The 23,221-nt window shown below is 39.8% G+C and overlaps 1 protein-coding gene across 2 annotated transcripts in view; it reads left to right on the plus strand.

Moving 5' to 3' along the window:
• Positions 1 to 23,221, plus strand: part of GABRB3 (gamma-aminobutyric acid type A receptor subunit beta3) — a 309,205-nt gene that overhangs the window by 253,447 nt on the left and 32,537 nt on the right. For both annotated transcript variants that reach the window (XM_044286240.1, XM_044286241.1), the window contains exon 7: positions 13,090 to 13,242. In XM_044286240.1, the coding sequence (XP_044142175.1) occupies positions 13,090 to 13,242 (153 nt within the window). The remainder of the gene's footprint in view (positions 1 to 13,089; positions 13,243 to 23,221) is intronic.

A 23,221-nucleotide genomic window follows, 5' to 3' on the forward strand; every position in this document is an offset into this window, starting at 1 on the left:
TCATCTGACTGAGAACCAGTAAACCTCAAAGTTATTTTGCATCTGTTGGATGGCTTGGGTGGACCTGCACACCTAGATCAATATCATTAGGGCGACAAAAAGTTTTCTGATTGTCCTAACATAATATTCCATAACCTTTCTATACAGTTTTGTCATGTAAAAACTCATTTGCATAAACATGGGCTTATGGGAAATACATGCAAATAAACAGAATCTGCCTTGTTTTTCAGCTGTCATAAGACTATGAAAACCAATAGATGGCGCTATTGAGTTATGAACAGTGCTATCTATTGGTTTCACAGTCTTATGATAACAGACTAATAGTTTTGTCAAAAGACTATGAAACCAATAGATGGCGCTGTTCATAACTCAATAGCGCCATCTATTGGTTTCATAGTCTTCTGACAAGAATATTAGACTATGAGTCTTATGACAAGCTTATTAATGTAGCCTTTTGCATGGTAAATTTGCAATTAGAATATTTGCGATCTACACTGAGTTATTACTCAGCTTCTCCAGTGTCAGATATTATCACTGATTTACTACCTACCTTTCCCAGTGTCAGATATCATCACTAAGGTATTACCCAGTGTCAGGTATCTTCACTGAGTTATTACTCAACTTTCCCAGTGTAAGATTTTATCACTGAGTTATTACCCACCTTTCCAAGTGTCAGATATCTTCACTGAGTTATTACTCACCTTTCCAAGTGTCAGATATCTTCACTGAGTTATTACTCACCTTTCCAAGTGTCAGATATCTTCACTGAGTTATTACCCAGCTTTCCCACTGTCAAATATCATTCTAGTGTAGATCGCGAATATTATAATCTCACATTTTTATACCAAATTTTCCATGCAAAAGGCTGTACAATAATAGTACTTGTCATAAGACTCATAGTCTAATATTCTTGTCAGAAGACTATGAAACCAATAGATGGTGCTATTGAGTTATGAACAGCGCCATCTAGTGGTTTCATAGTCTTATGACAAAACTATCAATCTGTTGTCAGAAGATTGTGAAACCAATAGATGGCGCTGTTCATAACTGAATAGTGCCATCTATTGGTTTTCATAGTCTTATGACAGCTGAAAAACAAGGCAGATTCTGCTCATTTGCATGTCTTTCCCATAAGCCCATGTTTATTCAGCCCATGTTTATTCAAATTAGTTTTTACATGACAAAGTTGTATAGAAAGGTTATTAAATATTATGTTAGGACAATCAGAAAACTTTTTGTCTCCCTAATGATATTGATCTAGGTGCGCAGGTCCACTCAAGCCATCCAACAGATCTGTGTGGTTGTCTATTGTATGTTGTAGATAATAGAAGTTCAAGATGCATCCAGCCATCCTCTTAACCTCTTCAGGACATAGGGCGTACAGGTACGCCCTTATGTCCTGGTACTTAAGGACACAGGGCATACATGTACGCCCTGTGTATTTCTGATCACCGCTGTGCAGAGGGCGGTGATCGGAAGCCAGTGCCTGCTCAAATCATTGAGCAGGCACTTCGGCTAAATGCCCGGGGGGGTCCTGTCAATTCAGACCTGCGGTTTGTGGCTTTTATCTATTGCGGTGGTGGCGTGTGGCGGTGCCATCGGGTCCCCATGGCATTGAAGGCAGCACGATGTCTAAGGAAGGCATCGCGCTGCCTTCTGGTGACGAGCCTGTGAGATCCAGGCGCCTGGATCTCACAGGCCCCGGAATCTGTATGAGTAATACACAGTATTACTCATACAGCCAATGCATTCCAATACAGAAGTACTGGAATGCATTGCAAAGGATTAGACCCCCAAAAGTTCAAGTCCCAAGGTGGGACAAAAAATAAAGTGAAAAAAAAGTTGAAAAAATAAAGTCCCCCCCCCCAAAAAAAATTTAAGTTTCAAGTAATAATAAACAGAAATGTAATTTTCCCCAAATAAAGTAAAAAAAATTGGTAAAAAATAGGGGGTGGGGAGTATACATATTAGGTATCACTGCATTCGTATCGACCGGCTCTATAAACATATAACATGATCTAACCCCTCAGATGAACACTGTAAAAAATAAAAAATAAAACCTGTGCTAAAGAAACCATTTTTTTGTCACCTTACATCCCAAAAAGTACAACAGCAAGCGATCAAAAAGGAGTTTGCCCACCAAAATAGTGCCAATCTAGGCGTCACCTCATCCCGCAAAAAAATGAGCCCCTACCTGAGACAATCGCCCCAAAAAAAAGAAAACTATGGCTCAGAATATGCAGACACTAAAACATCATTTTTTTGGTTTAAAAAATGATATTATTGTCTAAAACTTACATAAATTAAAAAAGTATACATATTAGGAATCGCCGTGTCCATATTGACCGGCTCTATAAAAATATCACATGACCTAACCCCTCAGATGAACACCGTAAAACATAAAAAATAAAAACTGTGCTAAATAAACAATTTTTTGTCACCTTACATCACAAAAAGTGAAATAGCAAGCGATCAAAAAGTCATATGCACCCCAAAATAGTGCCAATCAAACCGTCATCTCATCCTGCAAAAAATGAGACCCTACCTAAGATAATCGCCCAAAAACTGAAAAAACTATGGCTCTCAGACTATGGAGACACTAAAACATGATTTTTATTTTGTTTTTTTAAATTACCGTATTTTTCGCCGTATAAGACGCACCGGCCTATAAGACGCACCTAGGTTTTTGAGGAGGAAAATAAGAAAAAAAATATTTTGAACCAAAAAGGTGCACTTTTGGTGGGTTTTGAACTAATTGTGGTCTGTGGGTGACGCACTGTTATGGGGGATCTGTGGGTGGCACTGTTATGGGGGATCTGTGGGTGGCACTGTTATGGGGGATCTGTGGGTGACACTTATGGGGGATCTGTGGGTGACACTTATGGGGGATCTGTGGGTGACACTTATGGGGGATCTGTGGGTGACACTTATGGGGGATCTGTGGGTGACACTTATGGGGGATCTGTGGGTGACACTTATGGGGGATCTGTGGGTGACACTTATGGGGGATCCTCTCTGGATGGCACTGTTATGAGGATGAGGATCTGTGAATGACAGTTATGGGGGGGATCTGTGGATGACACATATATAGCATCTTATGCTGTCATCCACAGATCCCCTCCATAAGTGTCCCTGTAGTGAATGACCCTCAATACAGGGGGTGGGGGTCGCATCTGCTTTAATGACAGCGGGGCCCGTGCAGTGACTATTCTACTACACGGGCCCCGCTTACTGTATAATCATATCTCTCTAATAGTTAATTGTTCTATGCATGTAATCGCATAATGAGCGCTAATGAGCGCTGTGTATTACCGTACTTAAAACTAGCAGCGCTCGCCGTTCGGAGCAGAGAGGAGGCAGGAGGCAGGCCGGGAGGACGGGCGCTTGCAACGTGAGTCATACGTCACGCGCCTGCGCCGCCTGCTTCATTCATAAGTGGGCGGTGCAGGCGCGTGACGTATGACTCACGCTGCAAGTGCCCGTCCTCCCGGCCTGCCTCCTGCCTCCTCTCTGCTCCGAACGGCGAGCGCTGCTAGTTTTAAGTACGGTAATACACAGCGCTCATTAGCGCTCATTATGCGATTACATGCATAGAACAATTAACCATTAGAGAGATATGATTATACAGTGAGCGGGGCCCGTGTAGTAGAATAGTCACTGCACGGGCCCCGCTGTCATTATTAATGCAGATGCCGCCCCCAGCCCCTCCTCCCTCACAGCTGATACACCCGCCGCACGGCATCGCGGCGGGTGTATCATTGAAAACTGGGCAAAATAAGCTACATTCGCCGTATAAGACGCACTGCTATTTTCCCCCCACTTTTGGGGGGAAAAAAGTGCGTCTTATACGGCGAAAAATACGGTATATTATTGTGTAAAACTTACATAAATAAAAAAAGTATACATATTTGGTATCGCTGTGTCCGTATCGACTGGCTCTATAAATATATCACATGACCTAACCCCTCAGATGAACACTGTAAAAATTTTTTCATAAAAACTGTGCTAAAGAAACAATTTTTTTGTTACCTTACATCACAAAAGTAAACCCTATAATATGAAAACCCTATAATAGTGAGGGGACATGACCACCGCTCCCTGCACTTAATACGGATGGAGTCAGGGTCACCTAGAATCAAGCAAGCAAGGAAACACAAATAAAGGAAAAAGACTTATCTGAGGAATCAGCAGTAGCAGCCTCCAGCAGTGAACAACTCATCCAGGAAGAAGTATAAACCGCAAAGTGAGGCAGTATGGGAGGGAATATAAAGGGAGACAATTAATGTAAATAGGTGACAGCTGGGAGAAGGAAAGGAGATGACAAAGTGAAACCAAAACAAAGAACGTCATGCAAGAGGTAGAGAAGAACGTCTAACAGACCTTCTCACAGAACTGGTAGTGACACATTGATTACAACTTTCTTGACACAGTTCTTCAGCCACTTTTCGATCCACTTACAAACTATACATACCAACCCAATTATTTTACCTGTTACTTGTATGCAGATGAGGGACAGTGTCAAATGCCTTTACCAAGTCCAAAAACTTTATTCAAAGCAATCCCTCTATGCAGGGTTCTACTCAAGTCTTCATAAAAAAAACAAGAGGTGAACCACTGGAATATTTTATTTTCAACGAATGGACATAGTTTTGAGTTTATGGCTTCTCGGTAGTAACTGTATCTTCATTGCCAAAATACAGGAAATACAGTAATACCCTCTTTCTCATGCTCATGCCATAGACATGTACTGGTCTATCTTTAAAGTGCATTTGAGCAACCATGCAGTTTAAAGGAAATGTTGGCCTAGGGTCTAATTGAGAAAGATCTCTCGGCTTCAAGAATAAGATCACTGAAATTACTTAACCCAGATGGTTGAATAGACGAAAGGAGCTAGACCTCAATATATGAAATTTCCTGTAATTTTTATTTGTAGTTCAATATAAACATATGTGACATTTGTCATACATTAAACTTTATTAAACTCAAATTGCTCTGAAATTAATGTGTATGTAGCGGTGGGCAAATGTGGCAGCCGTCAATGGATTTTGATATTGATAGCCCTTCCTCAAGATAGGTCATCAATATGATTGGTGGTGGTGTAACTCCTCTCACCCCTTCAGATCAGCTGTTTGACAAGGCCACACTCTGGTGAGCACTGTGGCCTCCACACAGCTTGCCAAGCTCAGCGCCATATGGTAGAATGCATAGTGACTGTGTTGGGTATTACAGCTCAGGCCCATTTACTTGAATGGGCCTGAGCTGTGGCTAGGCCACGTCACTAATGAGCGTGACATCACATGGCCTAGGGAGAGACTGCGGCGCTTAGGTAAGTTACTTTGCTTGAGCTCTGTATGAATTTTATAATGTAGCTTTACACATATTTGGTTCTATTAAATACTCAACTCTTATAGATGTAAACTTCTAAAAAGCATTTTCTAAAAGCATGGCATAACACATTTGTATGCCAGTTTTTAGTGTGGCAATTACAATTAATGGTACACAAGTCTAAACCGTTATTTAACAATTATTCTGGCCAATTTGATGTAATGTCCACTGGTTCCAAGAACTTTTAATAATACATGACATTTGAAAATGTTGCATGTAAATTATGACAATGGTGCCAGAATAGACTGCAGTGGAAGTTATAACAGACGCTACTTTATAAAATATTAATTGCCGTCCACGTAAGTGAAGGAATGTCATTCAGATTACATTAATTCTTTATAAATTATCCATGGATTTAAAGCTGCAATGAACCATTGAAGTTACTGCATGCTGCTGACAACTGAGTTCCAGTTTAATATGTTAGTAAATGTATATTGATATACATTTATTATGTGACCTCATGCAATAACATCCCTTATACATTTATACAATTTTTTATGCAAACAAATGTATAAGTTGTGGCATACATTTTTGCAGTATACATTTTTATAGGAACATATAGCAACGTATAACTGCTATTCTAAAAGGATTATGATGTGTGTAATGATGTGTGTATATATACAGTCAGGCCCATAAATATTGGGACATCGACACAATTCTAACATTTTTGGCTCTATACACCACCACAATGGATTTGAAATAAAATGAACAAGACGTGCTTTAACTGCAGACTGTCAGCTTAATTTGAGGGTATTTACATCCAAAGCAGGTGAACGGTGTAGGAATTACAATAGTTTGTATATGTGCCTCCCACTTGATAAAGAACCAAAAGTAATGGGACAGAAAAATAATCATATATCAAACTTTCACTTTTTTATACTTGGTTGCAAATCCTTTGCAGTCAATTACAGCCTGAAGTCTGGAACGCATAGACCTCACCAGACGCTGGGTTTCATCCCTGGTGATGCTCTGCCAGGCCTCTACTGCAACTGGGGCATTTTCCCTTCAGTTTTGTCTTCAGCAAGTGAAATGCATGCTCAATCGGATTCAGGTCAGGTGATTGACTTGGCCATTGCATAACATTCCACTTCTTTCCCTTAAAAAACTCTTTGGTTGCTTCCCCCTCCATAACAGTGTCATCCACAGATCCCCCCCATAACAGTGTCCCTGTGTAAAATAGTGAATTACCCACAATACAGGGGGGTGGGGGCCGGTATCTGGTGTTGTAATGACAGCGGTGTAGTCACTGTATTCTATTACACCGGGCCCTGCTCACTGTAGTATTAATAGGTAACGTGTAAGCAAGGGCGCTGTTTTAAACTATAGTAATCCTCTGCAGCATAGAGAAATCCAAGGTACGGTATGCACTTGAAACTCAGTGAGGCAGGCCGGGTGGGCGGCGGCAGTGTAACGTCATTCACTACATCACGCGCCTGCTTCATTCATAAAGTGGGAGGAGCAGGCGCATGACATATAGAATGACATTACGCTGCCGCCGCCCGCCCGGCCTGCCTACAGGAGTTTCAAGTGACTACCGTTCTACATGGATTTCTCTATGCTGCAGAGGATTACTATTGTTTAAAACAGCGCCCATGCCTACACGTTACCTATTAATACTACAGTGAGCGGGGCCCGGTGTAATAGAATACAGTGACTGAACTGGGCCCCTTTGCCATTACAACACCAGATGCCAGCTCCCACCCCTCCTCCCTCCCTGCTGATACACCGCTGGCTGCGCTGTATGTTTGGGGGGAAAAGTGCATCGTATAGGGCGAAAAATACGGTATCCTGTCAAATAACTTGAGCACTCCTTAATAAACTGTTTTAACGCTATTAAAGGGGTTCTTGAGAAATTCTTAAAATAAAATCACTGAAAATACTTAAATATTACTTTATTCTAAATATATTCCTTATTACTATACAATAGCAATCCTTTCTCTCTCTTGCTCTGTTATGTAACCTAGAAACTCACATCATCTATTTGCCAAGTTCCACAGCAATCAACAAAATCACTGAAAATACCAAATACCTTTCTTTAGTTATAATGGTTTATTTTGTCTAGGGAGCAACTAACAAGGAAAATAAAATGGCCCCCATCCTATTAGTACACACAAAACCTGTCCTAATCACACAGCAGGACAATTTCACAACACTGAGCTAAAGAGCTGCCTCATCCTCCTCTCCTACTTGTCAGGGATTATGATCCTGAATACAGCTGATAAGATCTTCAGCTGAATCTCTGTAGGAATGGAGTTCGTGAGGAGACATGAAGTACAGAGAGGATGGATGGGGCAGACTGTCATAATGTAACCAACTACATACAAATGTTGCTGTTGCTCATTAGCCACACACAAAGTCCCTTCTCTCTTTACTTCAGCTGTCACCACATGAACTCCATTCCTACAGAGATTGAGCTGAAGATCTTATCATCTGTATTTAGGATCATAATGCTCTAGAGAGGAGGATGAGGCTGCTCTTTACCTCAGTGGTGTGAAGTAAGGCTTCGTTCACATCAGCGTTCAGCCTTTCCATTCTCCTGCTCCGTTATAAGAGCAGGAGAACGGAAAGGACAGATTGGGCACATAACTGAGCCGAACGGAGCCTACGGATCCCATAGACTATAATGGGGTCCGTTAGGTTTACGCTCAGAAGATGGTTTTGGAGCGGAGACAAAAGTCCTGCATGTACTACTTTTGTCTCCACTCCAAAACCATCTTCTGAGCGTAAACCTAACGGACCCCATTATAGTCTATGGGATCCGTAGGCTCCGTTCAGCTCAGTAATGTGCCCAATCCGTCCTTTCCGTTCTCCTGCTCTTATAACGGAGCAGTAAAAACAGAAAGGCTGAACGCTGGTGTGAACGAAGCCTTACTTATCCTGCTGTGTGTCAGGACAGGTTTCGTGTATACTAATAGGATGGGGGCCATTTTATTTTCCTTGATGATTGCCCCCTAGAGAAAACGAGCCATTATAACTAATGAAAGGTATTCAGGAATATATATATATACATATATATATAATATATATATATATATATATATATATATATAATAAAGTAATATTGAAGTATTTTAAGTAATTTTATTTTATTAATTCCCGGAGAACCCCTTTAAGTAAAAGCCTAAATACTGTCAAAATGATGTACTGTATATATATATGCCATTGTTTGCATATCCCTGCTCTCCCAGTTTTTTTTTATGTATTTTAAAAGCAAAAAAAGATAGCATCACCTCTCAAAGAAGAACAAGAAGAAGAATAGTTATTATTTGGGCATTGTTTCCTTTTTAGGATAAATGGTTGATTGCTGTGGAACCTGGCAAATAGATGATGTGAGTTTCTAGGTTACATAACAGAGCAAGAGAGAAAGGATTACTATTGTATCATAATGACCTGAGGGAAAATAGAATCTTACAATTTTCAGAGATAGCAATTAATCATGTGCTTCAATGGCTAGCTAAGGCCGGCAGTGCTAACCTTTTATAGCCATACATAGAAAGCTATAGTTATACTGAAATTGCTACATAAAATGTGGTCCTTCACTATTCTATCTTAGTTTTGCTGAAGATTCATGGAGTAAATACTGAATAAGGTCATGCTGCACTTTATTTTGAGGTTTATTTTCAATCATTATTTACCAAGACCACCATGTCCAGATCTAATTCTTTTTGTCTCTTCACAAAATGGTCATATATAAATTTGTGTTATGGTGTAACATTGATTAGGTTATATTCAAATTTATGATAAAAAGTAAGTATTTCTGCTCAGTCGCAGGATCAGAAAAACAAAACTATTGGAGCCATGGATCTGTCATTTGACAGACATCGGCAGTGTCCAGCGGATCCATTGACTTATAATTTATTCATCACTTCAACCCTTTAATCTATTTTATCCCTTCAAATATGATGGAATTTCCAACTGAAACTCCTAACGAAAGCTCCGATTAAAATGTGAACAGAATCTAAGATTTCAATAAAGGATTAAATTAGTGAGTTATCTCATCCAACTGAAAGTTAAATTGTGTGGAGCTTTGTATTCGTTACCATCAACCAATCAGCATTGCCCATAATGGTAATAAGGTGAAGGAGACTGATAGCAGCAAACAAAGCATGTTCCAAATTCCTTTCAGTTGCATGACATTCAAAACATACAGGACAACCAACCCGCCCTCCCCAACTCAGTTTCTGGAAGCTGAGTTTCTCTAGAATTCACATCTCAGACATTGATGGCATATCACTAGGATATGATGTCAGTGTTGGATAGGTGTGGGTCCCACCTCTGGGATCTGCTCCAATCTCCAGAATGAGCCCCCTGAAGTAAAGGAGAGCAAGCAGTGCAAGCATGACCACTCTCCGTTTGCTGCTATGGGAGTTTCCAAAATAAGTGAGTGATGGCTCAGCTATTTCCAGAAGTCCTCTAGAGGTGAATGAAGAGGTGGCATGCATGCACAGTGCGCTCACTATTCACTGCTATGAACGCTGGCTTGCCTATTTTTGGAACTCCCATAGCAAGGAATAAAGAGCAAGCTACGCATGAAATGTGTGCTCTCCACTTTGGGGGGCCCTGTTCTGGAGATGAAAGCAGGTCCCATATTCGCTAGAATATGCCATCAATGAGATGAACAAACCCCTTTAAGTACTTACTAGTTTCTTTTTTTGGACATCTTTTACTTATCTTTGTTTAAAATCCCTCAGTCTAGTTATATTGATGCTTTAATGTTACTTGCCAAAATTATATTAGTGCAGAGAACAACATCTATGCTAAACTATTGTTTTTTCAGTCGTATGACATTATGGGTCATAAAAGTATACTTTTGGTGGTCAAGCTTGCTAGGAGACAGGTGTTGTTTGATATTGCTGTTTTTTTCAGTGAGGTCGCTCCTATAATTAAGGTCATTAGGAAACCTTGTATTCACCCATCAAAATCCAAAGGGCATCCCTACTGAATACAGGCTTTCCTCACTCCCTCTCCCCCAAAGAAATAAAAAATAAATAGTTTATAAAAAATTTCTAGCCCATCTTATAGCATACTTTACACTTAAACAATAATTGTTCATCAGTTATTCTACTGATTTTTCTGTCAAGGACAAAGTACATGCTCAAAGACTTGCCTTCTCTTTCCAGAATTTGACAGAAAGGCTACTTCTATATCAGTATGTTGTCAGTTTTTTCAAAGATTCATTAGGTTTAGAGATGAGCTATGTGGGGGTTTGCTGGTTTGCCTATCTGAGACTTTTTTTTGCATATATCTAATTAAGGGCTCATGCACATGGCCTTGTTTCGAGGTCTGCAAATCACGGAGTCTCAAAACACAGATACCGGCTGAGTGCATGCCGCCATTTTTTTAAACTCTTGCAGACATGTCCTATCCTTGTCCTCAAAACAGACAAGAGTAGAACATATTCTATTTTTTTGCTGGGACCCAGAACAGATTTGCGGATTTGAGATGAGTGGGTACACAGCCGATCCAACAAAAACGTGGATCAGATGTGGATAGAATCTACAGCCGTGTGCTTGAACACAGGAATAGAAAAAAATGGGTTCTTTCTTCCCAAAACAGCACATCTATTCATGGTTGTGTCAGCTCAGCTCCATTGACGTGAAGCTGTGAAACACACAACCCATGAACCTATGCGGTTTTTGAAAGTAACCATAGTTTTCCAGTCCTGGAAAACTACATTTAAGAAACCCATATTTTTACCATTTGAGGAAAAAAATATAAAAATATTTTTAATATGCAATTATACATTTTTTTTAAAAAGTAATCTCTTTTTAATCTTTTGTTGTCTGGTGGTGAATCAGGGACATTGACAGTTTTCATGCCTCTTCTCATATATTGATCATTGAGCCCTATGCCTTATTCACAAGTCAGTGTTCGGTCAGTGATTTCTAGTGTTGATCGAATCTAAGTCCAAAGTGGATATCGATCCGAATTTCAGGGAAAATTAGATTTGCTGCGAAGCTGAATTTCCTAATGCTTTGTAGTAACAAATAGATTTTCCCTGAAATGGGGTAAAAAAATAAATACATTTCTACTTACCTCTTCTGTTTGAGCCCGAAGAGGCGGCCCCCTACCATCTTGATTGAAGATCACGTGCAAAATCTTGTGCGCGTTGACGTATGATGTCACCACGCTAGCCGACATGATGACATGAGATTTTGCGCTGGATCTTCAATCAAGATTGTGGTGATGGGCTCTTCGCAGTCAAATAGATGAGGTAAGTATGATTTTTTTTATATATACCTTAGTATTAATTTCAGATGCAACGGTCAACAATGAACATGGCATCTGAGGGGTACAATGACGGGGAGCAACGCAATCAACGGTCCCAGTCATTGCACCCACTACTTACAAAAAAAAAATCCACACATTTTTTTTGTAACATTTTTGGAAGTGCGGACTCGAATTTTTAAGAACTTTGCTCAACACTAGTGATTTCCATCAGTGATTTTGAACCCAAACCAGGTGCGGCTCTAAACACAGAAAGGGTGCAGATCCTTCCATTATCACTTATGCCTATGTAGGCTCCAATCCTGGTTTTGGCTCCCAGTAACTGATGGAATTCTCTGACCAAAACACTTGTGAATAAGGCTTTATTAAGTATAAATTTTGTACATAGCGCAGAATTTCAGACTCAACATGATCGTAAAAATCATCTTTAAAAAAAAAATGGTGTGATAGTTACATAATAGTCATCTTTTGCTAACCACTGGCTTATTAATTTGTGTTTTGTAATCACTGAGTGTGTCTGTTCTAGAATTGTGTTCATAAAGCTGTGGAGATGCAGAGCTGCAAGGGAAGGGAGAAACCAGTAGTCTCAACCTCAGACTACCTTAGACATCCTGTAACCAGTGTAGCTAAACTGTAGTCACAGACCACAGCTGTTCCCTAATGAAGATGAGCTTAAGACCAGCCAAGGAGCAAGATTTGTGGAAAAGAAATAGTGGGTAATCATCCCATATAGGTATTGACTATCGTGTGCCATTTTTGAGACTAGGATTTGGCAATTCCTTTAATAATATGTTTTAGGACTTCCTATGGTCTGTAAGAAGAAAAAACTGAGATAAACCTCATTGACCACATAGCTAGTATTAGTAAAAACCTTTTATTATGTCTTCCCATGGAAATGTATTTTTGGAACATGTTAGGAGAACACAACGGTATAGAATGCAATCCCTTTACCTATTATCCTGCATATAAAATCTTGTAGTAAACAAATGAAAGTTTCCATTACTTTCAATTAATTTCAAACTTTTGAAATTGCTTTGAATTTAAATTGCCAGATGTCTGTTAAAATATAACCATAGTATTTATGGAACTGCTGTGTCGTGTTAAAATACCCTTAAGTTGCTTCGAGGCTGACTAGTGGATTTTAGTCATGCTCTGTGCACATTTTTCTCTGGGCAAATGTTTTAAATAAGTAGCATCCCTTCGGAGGAATGCAATATTTCCTTAGGAGAAGGCAATGGCAGTACTGTAATGAAATAGCATATGCACACATTTATCATATTCCTAAGTGTTGTTTACTTGAAAAATGCTAGAAGATTACTTGGTATGACAGGCATTCTGTGTAGAGAACTAATTCGTAGTCTCAACCCGGCACACTTCAGACATCTTTTAAAAAAACATTTAAAAACAGCAGATTTGGATTTCTTGTGTTTCATAATGAAGACCACTGTTACTAAAGTCTAATTTTTTTCTTTTCAGGCTCCTATCCCAGACTCTCCCTGAGCTTCAAATTGAAAAGAAATATTGGGTACTTTATACTTCAGACCTATATGCCATCTATTCTGATTACTATATTATCCTGGGTATCATTTTGGATAAACTATGATGCATCAGCAGCAAGAGTTGCCCTTGGTATGGTATCATTTTGTATTCATGCACTTAAAAACAGTCCTTGAACTCCAAGGTGATTTTAGATTAAACCAACAAACCTTATACACTGTACAGACCTCACAAGAGGTTGCTGTAAAAAATATAAAACATACAGCACAAAGTAGTGGTAAATGATTTTACAAATATGTTGGTAGCATTTCCAGCATTTTTCGTTAAAAACTAAAAAATGTAATTTATGATCTGCAAAAGTGTTTGAAATTTCACATTACTTTGAATTACTGAACTAATATTTGGTGACATGACCATTGTTTCTGAGAACTGTTTGACATCTGTGTTGCATGCAGTCAACCAACTTCTGGCACCTATGAACGAGTATTCCAGTACAGGACGATTGGACTGCATTCCACTGTTCTTCAGAATTTGGGGATTTTGCCTCATAAACCACATTTTTTATGTCACCCCACAAGTTCTCCATGGGACTTGGCTCAGGGCATTGGGCTGACCACATCATTATCTCAATCTTCTTTGTTTTCCACCAAAATGTTGTTTGCTTACTGGTGTGTTTTGGGTCATTGTGGTGTTGAAACACGACATTTCAAGGGCATTTCTTCTGGAGCATAGAACAACATGATTTCCTATATTGATATACTCAAACTGATCCTTGATCCCTCATATGCAATATATAGGCCCAACACCATGGTATGAGAAACATCTCCATTAGCGTGGAGTGAATCTAGTTTCGGTTCATCGATGCAAAGTCGATTCGGTCTGTACAGCATTAACCGCCTCCAGACCGCCTAACGCAAGATTGCAGTCCAGAGGCGGTCGATTCATTCCTCCTTGACGTGCCGGCGCGTCATCTCGCGAGGCGCGAAATTTCCTGAGAACGCGCACTCACAGGAGCGCGCGTTCACAGGATCGGGAGGTAAACGAGTGCATCTACAGCCTGCCAGTGGCGATCATTCACTGGCAGGCTGTAGATGCTATTTTTTTAACCCTTGAAAGGTATATCAGACGCTGTTTCCTTAACAGCGTCTGATATACCTGCTACCTGGTCCTCTGGTGGTCCCTTTTGCTTGGATCGACCACCAGAGGACACAGGCGGCTCTATAAGTAGCACCAAACACCACTACACTACACCCCCACCCCCCTGTCACTTATTAACCCCTTATTAACCCCATCTTTACCAAACCCGGCTAAAGATTCCTAATTTTAAATGTTTTTAAAGATGCAGAAATGAATACTGAATTAATTCACCAAAGTCTTGCGGAACTTTAGGTTAAAGGGCTTGTCTACACATAGGCAATACATTTTAATGCTTATAGAGACAAGTGATTGAAGGAATCAACTTTGAATCTCTGGCAAATTTTTACCCATATGACGTCTTTTTTTCCAACAATGGGACTTTACAGGGAGTTCTTGCTGGAAAATTGGCTTCACCTAATCTTCTGATTATATCAGTACTTACTGGTAACTTCATATCTTTTTTTTATCTTTCTGGAGGTGATCATTGGCTGAGCCTCATTTTTGCATTTGTTTTATCCTTAAAACAATTTTAGATTGTGGTTGCCACTTCAAGGCATTTGAGATTATTTTAGCTGAGCAACCTATAATTTGATGCATTTCTCTATATGTTTTTCCCTCTTCAAAACTTTTAATAAAATTATGTTCTTCATCAGAAAAATGTCTAGAAGTTAGAACCACCTATTTTCACCAGTATTTCAGAAGGAAATGCACCATAACCAACATATGCAACACTTCCGACCCTCCTTAAATAAGGACCAAAATTGACACCTACTATTCCACAGAATTAATTACTTCACCAATTTAAGGCCGAATACACACGGCCATGTTTCACGGCCGCGAGCGGTCCGTGGAAACACGGGCTGGATTCCTGCTGAGAGCAGGAGCGCACGGCGTCATTGGTTGCTATGACGCTGTTCGCTTACTGCTGCCGCCGCAGTACAGTAATACACTGGTATGATCTATACCAGTGTATAACTGTACTGCGCCAGCAGCAGGAAGTGCACGGCGTCATAGCAACCAATGACGCCGTGCTCTCCTGCTCTCAGCAGGAATCCAGCCCGTGGTTCCACGGACCGCTTGCGGCCGTGAAACACGGCCGTGTACATTCGGCGTTACTTATCACTTCTATTATTTTTAACAAGTCCTTTTGAATTATTGATTCATTTACTCAGAATGAGCCGCATGCATGTCCTAATTGTGGGGTCTGTTTTTTTTTATTACTGTACTACTCTTAGAAGTAAATTATTTGATATGTTGTGTGTGGATTCGCTCTGGTAGACAGGACAAGTGGACACAGCATAGAGGCAAAGACCAGTTTATCACTCAAAAATTGCAGTGTTTTATTCACACTTATGGCAACAAAACAGTACGTCCATTTGCAGTTTTGGTGTTCGTTCACACCTAGACAGTTCATACAGCAAAAACAGTCACCTTTACCCTGGGTTCACACCTGAGCGTTTAACAGTGCGTTCCTACGCGCTGTAAAACGCTCAACAAGGAGAAACCAATGCTTCCCTATGGGAATGGTTCTCACCTGGGCGTTTTACAGCGCGTACGATCGCGCTGTAAAACGCCCGACGCTCAAAGTTCTTGAGTTCTTTGCGGCGTTTAGTTGCGCGTTCCCGTACATAGACTTTCGGGAACGCGCGACAATGGGCGTTCGCTTGTCTCTGTATGCGTGATTGTAAACGCTGGTACAATCGCGCATACAGAGCGCTCCATCGCAAACACTCAGGTGTGAACCTAGCGTTTATCCTGGGTATTAGGCTGGGTTCACACTTGAGCGTTGCGCAAACGCGCGTTTTACGCGCGTTTTTGACGCGCATTTTTATGCGCGTTTTTGTAATAGTAAACGCGCGTTTGTGTGATTCACTACAGTGTCCTATGGCCACAAACGCCCCAAAAGTCGCTCATGTACTTTTTGGAGCGTCGGGCGTTTTACAGCGCGATCGTACACGCTGTAAAACGCCCAAGTGTGAACCATTCCCATAGGGAATCATTGGTTTCTCCTTGTTGAGCGTTTTACAGCGCGTAGGAACGCGCTGTAAAACGCTCAGGTGTGAACCCAGCCTTAATCCACACCCGGTCAACATAGCACAGGACAGAGCAGTCCTCTCAGATTCAGGCCTCCAGCCTGGCACAAGGCTTAGATCCCACAGAGATTGCCAGAGCTCCAATGTTAGAGAGAGATCATCACCACCACCTGACACTGCCCTGGAACGTGGGGAGTAGTCACCCATCCAGAGCTGTCTTGGATCATCTTTTACAGCTATACTAAATAGCAAGGTGTCAAACAGCAACTGCTGCTGACACATGAGAATTAGCTCTTACTCCACCGAGGCCAGGAACCTCGGTGACACATACCTTCTGTCAACGACGGTCCCTTGTGCCTTCCTACAGTTGAAATATCACTTTTACCAAATTTTGTGTTTTATCAGGATAATGATTTTAGACTGCTTTTATACACACTACTGTTCAAAAAATAGTCAGTTGGGCATGCATGCGGCCACTCCCTTCATTTATATGGGAATTCTGGAGATAGCTGAATACAGTGCATGTTCATCTGGCCACTCATTTAACCGGGGCCTGCAGGGGATATGGGGCTATCCAAAAGTTAGGGGATAACTTGGGCCTCTTGCACACTAGCTTTTTTTATTCCGTTTTTGCGGGTTCCATTTGCGGTCCGTATGCGGAACCATTCATTTAAATGGTTCCGAAAAAAAAAAAACTTAGAGTACTCAGTATGCATTCCGTTTTCATATATCTGATCCGCTAAAAGATTGAACTTGTCCTATTATTGTCCACAAACAACGTTCAGTGGCTCCATTCAAGTCAATGGGTCAGCAAAAAATATGGAATGCATACGGAACACATCCGTATGTATTTTTTATTTTTTTTGCGGATCCATGCCCACTTTGCAAATGTGTTTTCTTTTTCAAAACATTACTGTACATTACAGTAATGATTAAAAATGTTATGTTTCCGTTTGCTATCCGCAAACAACGGATCGCATGCAGAAACCATACAGAATTTTTTTGCGGAACTACGGAATGGAAACGGAATGGAAACGGAAACACGACGGAAATATAAAACTGAACAATGGATCCATGAAAACATGGTGCAAAACTAGTATAAAGGGGAAGTGTAGAAGTTGTCCATAGTAATTGAATATATTATTTTATGTTATTTTATTTTCCAGAGGTTTTTTAAAAATAAAAACTGTAGTTTTGATAAATCTCACCTATATAGCTCCATGTTGTCATCCAACATCTAATATGATCTGAAAAGCAGAAACTAATTTAATCTTTAACCATTTACAGTGAGTGGGGTACATAGCATAGTGGTGTTATCTGCTTCCAAGGTGTCCGTAAGGGGCACTGATATACATCCACCAGTTCTCATGAACTCACAATGCTTGAAGGATTGAAAGATTTAGGGAATTTGGAGAAGAAAGCAGTTTGGAGGATGAGGTTGTTTTATATTTGTTATGGTGATCTACCATACTTTTCGCCCTATAAGACGCACTGGCCCATAAGGTTTTAGAGGAGGACAATAAGATTATTATTATTTTTATTAGTCCTCAGATCAGATCAGCAATCAGACCCCCAATATTAATCAGACCTCAGCTCACAGTCCCAATCAAATCTCCAAAGTTAATAAGACATCAGCTCAGACCCCAATGTGAATGATCCCCAATCAGACCTCAGATGAGACCCCCATGCCTCATATCAGTCCTCCATGCCTCATATCAGCCCCCAGCCATATGTGATCAACCCCCAGCCATATAATCAGCCCCCAGCCATATGTAATCAGCCCCCAGCCATATGTTATCAGACCCCAGCTATATTTTATCATCCCCCAGTCATATAATCAGCCCCCAGTCATATGTAATTAGCCCCCAGTCATATATGTAATCAGCCCCCAGTCATATAATCACCCCCTAGCTATTATTCAGCAGCCCTCAGCCATTATTCAGCAGCCCCCAGCCATTTTTCAGCAGCCCCCAGCCTCAGATCACAAAATGAATAAACCACTTACCTCTCCTGCTCTTGGACGCCGCCACTCCTCTCCGCCCACAATCTTCTTCCTCTTGCTGCCGGCTGTAATGTGAACTGGCGCGCACAGTGGGAGGTCATAGAGCGCCCTCACGCTGTGCGCAGCCACTGCACAGCCAACAGCCAAGGACCAGGAAGCGATGAGTACAGAACCTTCACCGCTTCCTGGTTCTCCGGTACTAATGAGCTCTTCCATAACGGAAGCGCTCATTACTATTTACCCCATAAAATGCAGGGACATTTTCCCCCACTTTGGGAGGGGTGGGGATGCGTCTTATGGAGCGAAAAATACAGTAGTTTAATTTTACTATAAGACTGAACTATACAATTCATGAGCCATATTAAAAACTAAAACATGGAATTGGATTTAGAAAAGACATCTCAGCATGCATCAAAATTCACAAATGAACTTAAGTACACTCGGACAGTTAGAGTAAAAAATATGGAAATTATGGCACTTGCAATGTACAGGATAACAGGCTGAACTGAATGGAAGTGTGTCTTCACACGGACAACCAGAGGATGCACTAAATTTATTATGAGGCATGTGCCTCTTATTTAATGCGACACACTCCAGAAGAATTCATACTAAGACCAACGTATGAAATACGTATAGTCTTAGTAAATCTGCCCCACTATGTGTCACACAATTAGCATATCAAATACCAGTAGTTCCTATGTGGATATATCTTTGAGCAAAGACTTGTATTTAATCTCTTCGACTTCTGAACCATTTCAATGATTTATGGCACACCAGGTCACTTACAACCTTAAATTAGAATCATTGATATCTTTAATACTTATAGCTCAGCCTGGTAATTTCCTACAGAATCTAGTTTCTGCAGCAGTAATATTTAATATTCAGTTTTCTCACTGTGCTGAATGAACTTAATTAGAACTTCCCAACATGTGACAGATTGATTAGAAAAAACAGCTCAATAAAAGCTAACAAAATGCCAGCGCCGGGCAAAATCGTTTACATTTGCAGTGACAGTTTTACAATAGAATTAACTATTAAATACATAATACCAACATTAGCAAAATGCAGTGCTATATAGTCTGAATATCAACAATCCCTGCTGGTAGTATGTGTCATTTTACTGCCTCACATATGAATGTGTGTATGTTTACATTGCAGATCTGTGCAGCACATCATATTTTTATGAAAATTCATAATTTTTTATCTTATAATTTGCATTGTTCATTATTCAGTATAAAAAAGGTTTTTGTATCAGTTTAACCCAGATCAGTATAAGACAGACACAACATAACCTAGAGCAGTGTTAAAAAAGAAATGGAACTTCATATAAACTGTGTAATCGTCATGCTTCATGTTATTGCTTGCTGTGACAAGTAACAGCAGAACTAAATGTTTTTGGGAGCAAAGATATTGTAGCTTGGGAGAAATAGTGCACATAAAAAGGATTAATGTGTAAATAGTTATAAAGATGCTTGATTCTTAGGTCTTGTTTACACAGTACAATTTTTTATTTCATTCCTCTAGTAAATACTTCACTGGTATCAAGAAGAGCCTATGTATAATAGAGGCAGACCATGTGATAGGTATGGGACACTTCAATCTTAGAATCCAATGATCTACATGGACAGCAGTAGTTGGTCCAGTGATTGAGATAGACAGAAGATGTCCCCTGTGAAGCAATAGTATATGGGTCTCTTGCTGCTCATTTGTCACGAGCAAGGTGATCATCATATAGTTCATCTAGACCAGGGCTGGCCAACCTGCGGCTCTCCAGCTGTTGTAAAACTACAATTCCCACCATGCCCTGCTGTAGGCTGATAGCTGTAGGCTGTCTGGGCATGCTGGGAGTTGTAGTTTTGCAAGAGCTGGAGAGCCACAGGTTGGCCATCCCTGATCTAGGCAATCATTCGCTGATGTCAAGTGCATACACATTCACAATGCAACTGCGATAGGGCCCTTGGAGTGAGGGACCTATTCCCTTTGTTCGAAGGTAGCCAGGAACAAAATCCTCCTCTCCACATGGATGAATTACCTTCAAACAAGTGGATGTATAACTGTCACAAGAATCAAGGAAAGAGCTCCAGTAGGAACCAAAACCAATCCTGATGTCCCTTTTCCACTGGGTGGCAAAACATGGCAACATAATGGAGGGGGGAGGTAATTTGATCTTCTAACCATCATATACAGTAAACATCATATACAGTATTCCAGTAGAGAATGCATTTTATTTGGGACAAATTTAACTAGTTTTGGTCACATATGTGTGCGTTTAGGCCACAACCGTATATACAGTATTGCAGCAGAGAATTAATTGTATTTGGGACACATTAAACTACTTTTAGGCACATCTGTGTGTGCGTTCAAGCCACAAACATTATATACAGTATTCCAGTAGAGAATGCATTTTATTTGGGACAAATTTAACTAGTTTTGGTCACATATATGTGTGCGTTTCGGCCACAACCGTATATACAGTATTGCAGCAGAGAATTAATTGTATTTGGGACACATTAAACTACTTTTAGGCACATCTGTGTGTGCGTTCAAGCCACAAACATCATATACAGTATTCCAGTAGAGAATGCATTTTATTTGGGACAAATTTAACTCGTTTTAGGCACATCTGTGTGTGCGCTTAGGCCGCAACCATATATACAGTATTGTAGCAGAGAATTATTTGTATTTGGGACACATTTAACTACTTTTGGGCATATCTGTGTGTGCGTTCAATCCACAAACGTTATATACAGTATTCCAGCAGAGAATACATTTTATTTGGGACAAATTTACCTAGTTTTAGGCACATCTGTGTGTGCGTTTAGGCCGCAACCGTATATACAGTATTGCAGCAGAGAATTATTTGTATTTGGGACACATTTAGCTACTTTTGGGCACATTTGTGTATGCGTTCAATCCACAAACATTATATATACAGTATTCCAGTTGAGAATATTTTTTTTTGGGGACAAATTTAACTAGTTTTAGGCACATATATGTGTGCGTTTAGGCCGCAACTGTATATTCAGTATTGCAGCAGATAATTATTTGTATTTGGGATACATTTAACTACTTTTGGGCACATCGTTTTGTGTTTTTAGGCGGCACCCATATATACAGTATTCCAACAGATAATTATTTAATTATTTGTATTTGGGACAAATTTAACTAGTTTTGGGCACATCTGTGTGTGCAGTCAATCCACAAACGTCATATAGAGTATTCCAGTAGAGAATACATTTTATTTGGGACAAATTTAACTAGTTTTAGGCACATCTGTGTGTGCGTTTCAGCCACAACTGTATATACAGTATTCCAGCAGAGAATTATTTAATCATTTGTATTTGGAAAAAACTTAACTAGTTTTGAGCACATCTGTGTTTGCAGTCAATCCACAAATGTTATATACAGTATTCCAGTAGAGAATGCATTTTATTTGGGACAAATTTAAATATTTTTAGGCACATCTATGTGTGCGTTTAGGCCACAACCGTATATACAGTATTCCAGCAGAGAATTATTTGTATTTGGGACACATTTACGTACTTTTGGGCACATTTGTGTGTGCGTTCAATCCACAAACGTTATATACAGTATTCCAGCAGAGAATACAATTTATTTGGGACAAATTGAACTAGTTTTAGGCACATCTGTGTGTGCGTTTAGGCCACAACCATATATACAGTATTCCAGCAGAGATTTATTTGTATTTGGGACACATTTAACAACTTTTGGGCACATTTGAGTGTGAGTTCAATCCACAAACGTTATATACAGTATTCCATTAGAGAATACATTTTATTTGGGAGAAATGTAACTAGTTTTAGGCACATCTGTGTGTGTGTTTAGGCCGCAACCGTATATACAGTATTCCAGCAGATAATTATTTGTATTTGGGACACATTTAGCTACTTTTGGGCACATTTGTGTGTGCGTTCAATCCACAAACGTTATATACAGTATTCCAGCAGAGAATACATTTTATTTGGGACAAATTTACCTAGTTTTAGGCACATCTGTGTGTGCGTTTAGGCCTCAACCGTATATACAGTATTCCAGCAGAGAATTATTTGTATTTTGACACATTTAGCTACTTTTGGGCACATTTGTGTATGCGTTCAATCCACAAACATTATATACAGTATTCCAGTTGAGAATAATTTTTTTGGGGGACAAATTTAACTAGTTTTAGGCACATATATGTGTGCGTTTAGGCCGCAACTGTATATACAGTATTGCAGCAGAGAATTAATTGTATTTGGGACACATTTAACTACTTTTGGGCAAATCTGTGTGTGTGTTTAGGCCGCAACTATATATACAGTATTCCAGCTAATAATTTTTTGTGTGTGCGTTCAATCCACAAACAGTATATACAGTATTGCAGCAGATAATTATTTGTATTTGGGACACATTTAACTACTTTTGGGCACATCTTTTTGTGTTTTTAGGCGGCACCCATATATACAGTATTCCAGCAGATAATTATTTAATTATTTGTATTTGGGACAAATTTAACTAGTTTTGGGAACATCTGTGTGTGCAGTCAATCCACAAACGTTATATACAGTATTCCAGTAGAGAATACATTTTATTTGGGACAAATTTAACTAGTTTTAGGCACATCTGTGTGTGCGTTTCAGCCACAACTGTATATACAGTATTCCAGCAGAGAATTATTTGTATTTAGGACACATTTAACTACTTTTGGACACATCTGTGTGTGCTTTCAATACACAACTGTTATATACAGTATTCCAGCAGAGAATACCATTTATTTGGGACAAATTTAACTAGTTTTAAGCACATCTGTGTGTGCGTTTAGGCCACAACCGTATATACAGTATTCTAGCAGAGAATTTTTTTGTATTTGGGACACATTTAAGTACTTTTGGGCACATTTGTGTGTGCGTTCAATCCACAAACGTTATATATAGTATTC

Source organism: Bufo gargarizans, chromosome 3, assembly GCF_014858855.1.
Source record: "Bufo gargarizans isolate SCDJY-AF-19 chromosome 3, ASM1485885v1, whole genome shotgun sequence".
Classification (NCBI taxonomy): Eukaryota; Metazoa; Chordata; class Amphibia; order Anura; family Bufonidae; genus Bufo; species Bufo gargarizans.